The 5460-nt window shown below is 35.4% G+C and overlaps 1 protein-coding gene across 2 annotated transcripts; it reads left to right on the top strand.

Annotated features, from left to right (window-relative positions):
• Nucleotides 914-4536, top strand: LOC107639250. Of its 2 annotated transcripts, none has more exons than XM_016342729.2 (4): nt 914-1203; nt 2774-3210; nt 3309-3497; nt 4170-4536. In XM_016342729.2, the coding sequence occupies exons 2-4, from the start codon at nt 2983-2985 to the stop codon at nt 4251-4253; spliced, it is 501 nt and encodes a 166-aa protein (XP_016198215.1). In that variant the 5' UTR covers nt 914-1203; nt 2774-2982; the 3' UTR covers nt 4254-4536. The 2 variants fall into 2 exon arrangements, with proteins under 2 accessions (XP_016198215.1, XP_016198216.1); XM_016342730.2 differs by having other exon boundaries at nt 1066-1203; nt 2863-3210.

The raw sequence follows: 5460 nt of genomic DNA, 5'->3' as shown, positions 1-5460 counted from the left end.
ATGAATACTAAAATTTTTTTTTAAATTAGATAAAATTTAAAAAAACATAATTGATTGTGATTAAAATAAGTAAAAAAAATTTTTTTTATTTAATGAAAAATGTTTTTAAAGAAAATTGTTTTTAAAATAAATGCTTTTATAAGAAATTATTTAATAAACAATGGCTAATTCAACATAAAAATGATTTTATAAGAAAATTTTTGATAAAATTACTAATTTAATAAAGAAAAGATGCTATAATAAGTTATAAAAAAATTAATAATTTAATATTAAAATTGTTTTAAAAGCAATTGTTAATAAAAACATGAAATGATAATTAAAAAATAAAGTTACATATAATAAATTACAATTTATTTTTTTAGAATTGTGACAATTATAGAAAGGTACATTTTACAAAGAAAAAAGAAAATTGTCATTTTAACATCTTTTAGAAGAGATAAGTGAAATTTTCTCAAATTAAAAAAGCTAGAGAAATCATCATCATTAACATAAGTTCTGCTAATCACGACCAATGTTCTAAAAAATGGGACTGGACCAGCTAGTCGGACCGATTCAACCGCGAATCGATAACATTAACAGTTGGATCAGGTGCGTAAAACTGTTGTTTAGAAAACTTGTGAAAACCGTTGAACCGGACACCGGTTGGACCGAATCGAAATCCGCCCGGTTTACACACAAACGGAAGCTCCTTCGTTTCTTTCTCCCTTTCCCCCTTCTTTCTTTCATTCAGAAAGAAATCAAATCACACAACCTCAGCCAAAAAACCCTAGCACTGTAAGCCTACACCACCGCCGCAAGGAGTGGCATACTGCCGCGTCCGTCGGACTCAAAGTTCGCCATCCGTCCGTCTATCTAGCTTCGCTCGTGATCCAAGTCTTCAACCCCTGTTCGCTGTCACCGATCGCGGCTGCTTCCTCGAGCTCGGCTGCTTCCTCGAGCTCGGCGTCCGTCGTCTTTGTCTGCTCAGCCGCGCTTCCGTCGCCGTTTGTTTGCCGTTCTCGTTCGCGTCTTCGTTCAGCTGTCGTCTTCGTTCGCGTTCTTCGCCGTTCACGTTCGCTCGGCGTTCACTGTTCGCGTTCACTCGCTGTTCACCGTTCGAGTTCGCATTCGTGTTCGTCTGAAAGCCACGTTGCTCTGCTTCAAACACTACGACCAACCCGCGGGCTCCACCTAGCCGTCGAACTGCTCTCTTTTGTCGCCGCCGTGAGTTCCCTAAACCCGCCACCAGACAATACACTCACACAACACCAATACTCTTCTTCAAACTCTGCAACTTCTGATTTCTATTGCAATAATTAACTATTTGATTTGGTAGTGGTTTGGATTATTTCATAGACTGAATTAAAGTTACAATAGTTATGTTCTCTTCTCTATCACATTGATATTAAGCTTTGAATTCTCTTATTTTGTTTTAATTTCACCGCACTCAACATGTTTGATGAAATGCTTTAACCATATTTCTGGTTGGTTTTATAATTTCTAGCTTTTAGAAACTTATTAAGTTGATTGCATGTGAAATTAGAATAATTGGATCTTAGTAATTAGGAAATTTTAGCTGCACAAATAGCATCTTTGCAGAAAACATATTAGCATGATGATTCCATTTGCATTAGTGTTCTTCTGGTAAATTTTAACCGTTATTGTGAATTTGTTAATTTGCTAATTGTTCTTGTGTTGTTGTTCTGTTGTTCTTCTGTTACTTTTAATTTTTTTGTTTTTGTTGTGATTTTCTGTTCTTGATTTAAGCTGTAATTGAAGGTTCTTTGGTTTTGGTATTCTTCACTTTCCTGTAAGCTTAGCTTTTAATTCTTTGAGCATACACGGATCAAATCATTGTTTTCAGCAATGGTGATTTTTAGATTTTTTTTGGGTTGCTTTGTTTTAAATGTTCCTATTGTTGTTGTGTTTTTGCTGTGATTTAAATGTTCTTTTGATTTTTTTTTTTTCGAATGTCCAGTCAGTACTTGGTTGATTGGTTTTGCTCACTGAATGTATTTGATGATAAATTTTAAATTGATAACTCTATTACTGCTTTACTGTCTGTTTTTGTAGTTAAATTTTATTAAAGTTTCTTGAATTTGCACTGCCTATGTTATTGATTCACTGTTCCTTCATTGCTTTTTTTTTTTTGTTAATCATTGTGATGAGCTTTGTTAAAATTGGGTTGAAAACTACTAATCTTTCTTCATTTTTCACTGTTCTAACTTCTGTTCTTATTAAAAGATTTGCAATTGGTGATCTTTTGATTTATTATATGCTTCATGTTTTCATTGTTCTGTTCTTATGAAGAAAAAATTTGCAATTAGTGATTGTATGATTCATGTTTTGATTGTTTTGTTATATAAACAAAATTCTGTTTTCATTGTTTGGTTGCACTGTCCCTGTTCTTGATCTCCGCCGACTTGCTACCCCTCCTCCGTGTTGGATTCTTTTTGTTTCAGGCTCTGTTGTGTTTTTGTTTCAGCCTCTGTTGTGTTGTGTGTTTGTTTCGGGCTCTGTTGTGTGTTTATTGTGCAACACTATCATTTTTTGTTTTACTTTTTGACTTAGCTACATTAAGACAATATTCTCTATCTTTAACTTGTGCATTGTAATTCAATCCAGCTATTTTTAATGGAAGTATAATTATGTTAATTGTCAACAAATTTGCAGCAAGTTATTGCATTTTGATGATTAATTACATTTAATTGGTGATATTTTACGTAGGGTTTTACATTTGAAACATATTTAGGATGTTTATTTATAATTTATTTATTATTTTATTATGGAACAGTTTTCCGGTTGAATTACGGTTAGACCGGTTGGACCAATAAACCAATGAAACAGTGACTAAAATGGTTTGATGACTGGTCCGGTTTTCAGAACCTTGATCACAACACAGTCACATCATCACTGCAGCCTCTGCCTTTCGGTCAGACTTTGTCGTTGGTCATCCAAAAACACAAAATTGGCTGTACGTGGTTGTGATTGAGTAGATGAAGAATGAACGTAATTAGGCAGAGATTGATGCACACGCTTCGGCGCGATGGCCCAACAGAAACACTGAAGAAGGCATTGGAATTGGAGAAGAAGAGGAAGACAAGGAAGCCCAAGAGCAAGGAACAGTTCATCGTCCAAGTCCCTGAAAACTTGTCGTACCTCGACACCGCCACCATGCCCATGGTTGTCGCCGCCGTTGGCATCGTAGTCTTTGCCAAGCTCCTCATGATGGTAACCATATATATGACCCCGTTGCACTAATCATGCCTGAAGATGGTTTTGCACATTACCTGTTTGATAAAATTACTGAGTGAATTATGGCTTGGTAGTATGATGAATCAAGGGCCCAGGAGTTGCTGGAGCGGAAGATCAAGCATGCTCCAGCTGGTCAGGGAAGTGTGAGAATGCTGAGCCTCGAGGAGTGGGACAAGGTTCGAGAACTCCGACCTAGGACCCCGTTTGAGTCCAAGCTTGCCCGCCCTAATGCGAGAATCAGAACTGGAGAACCCTTGCGTCTTGTATGCAACTTACATTTTTATATAAACTTTTTACTTCTGATTCTGCTATCTTACAAGTACATATGAGTTTAATTTGATGGAAGGATAATGCATTTTGCTAAGTATGCCAATCATATTCTTTGAAGTAGTGGCTGTGAGAAACTAGTGTATGCTTTTGTAGAATTGATTTAGTTAGAATTGATTTCGATGTAAAATGATTGAGGTTAAAAAAAAAACTCACTTCTCCCCAAATTAATTCTAGAGGCAGTGCATGCAAGAATTGATTGAGACTTGCAAAATTCACAAAATCAGTTCTAAGCCTCCCAATGGATCTCCAAACATGTTATATGCATGTTTACTGGTGTGCCAAGATCCATTATATCCTATATATTTGACCTGTAAAGTATATGCTTGCAAATGATACAAGGGAACCTATTATAAGAACAAGTATGTGCAATGAGAGATTGCTAGTCATATATAGTTCCTATGATAAAGCAAGGCTGCCCATTTGGGATTTAACACTTACTGCCCTAGCTTAGGTTTAGATAATGTGTTAAAAGGAATTTTGCCTGTTTACATGGGAGCATTTAGTCACTGTTTTGAATTTTAACTCAATGTTATGACTCTGCATTGGATTGTTTATTTCTGTGTTCAGGTGTTTATGGCTGATTTTTTCTCACATGGTGTGTGCAGGAGGACTTGAAGGATTGGACAATTGATGTTCTCATGGATGGTGTTACTAGAGCTGAAGAGTGTGGGAAACACGGTTCTTTATAACTTCTCCTGGGTTTTAAGCTTGTCTTCTGTAATCGCCCTTTCTTTTGTTCAATCTCCATTAGCCTGACACCGAGTTGATCCTTTAAATTTTATACTGTATTTCAGCCCCCTATGCCAAACACATATTTGATATAAAGAGTGGTTTATGCTCTGTTGTGATGGCATAAAATTGTCGCAATTCATAATAACTACTTTAGCTATCTTCCTTTTTACCCAGGAAAATTGCATAGAATTGTTTGGTAAATATGAATTATTGAGGGGAAAATTGCATAAAATTGTCGCATATGAATTATTCTACTTCTACATATGTTCTCATACTATGGAATATGAAATTGACCTGAAGTTGCTATAACTGTAAACATAACTGAGAAAGAGAGTTTTCCAATTGATGATTAATAGGGAAAGTTTATTATTATGGTATTGTTTACAGAGAGACCATGCTTATATATATGGGCTCATAGAGAGGAGACTTTCCTACTCAAGTAACTCATATAACTAACATAACTGCATTAACTGAATCCTTTCTTGAAAACGTTCAAAAGTTATTTGTGTAATAAGATTTGTAAGCACATATGCAATTTGAGAAGATGTCAAGTCAATTTCGAAGTGTTTGGATCTACTATGCAATACAGTGCTAGATTTTTAGACAGCAGGACAACACTCGGATTATCACAAAATTGATAGGGACAACCAAAGGTGTGAAGTGCAATTCACAAAACAACTTCTGGATCCACATGATTTCTGAATTGGTATCTGCTAAGCAGTCATATTTCGCTTCTATGGAGGATTTGCTTACTTTATGCTGCTTCTTGTTGGACCATGAAATCAAATTTGAGCCAACAAAAACACAAAAGCCACTAGTAGATTTTCCATTATCCAAATAATTAGCATAGTCAATGTCAGAAAAGGCAAGAATTCTAAAGTCAATAACAGAAGATAAAAGTAAACCATCAGACAAATGAACAGCCCACATAAATAGCACAAGTTGCTCTTCATAGTTGTCCAATGTTGCTGTAGCGGCTATTGCATGAATTGACATACACGATTCATTGAATAAGCAATTTCATGATGTGTAAGGTTAGCATATTGCAAGCCACCAGCAATAGATATAGGTAAGGTAAGTTTATCCAAAAAGTTAAACCTTTGTGCAATAATTTTCTAAGAAGAGAACATTGGTGTAGTTACACTCTAAGATTTATCCATTCCA

The sequence above is a fragment of the Arachis ipaensis genome, chromosome B04 (genome assembly GCF_000816755.2).
Source record: "Arachis ipaensis cultivar K30076 chromosome B04, Araip1.1, whole genome shotgun sequence".
Lineage (NCBI taxonomy): Eukaryota > Viridiplantae > Streptophyta > Magnoliopsida > Fabales > Fabaceae > Arachis > Arachis ipaensis.
Note: the sequence above shows the minus strand (reverse complement) of the source record. Positions and strands in the feature narration are given on the sequence as shown.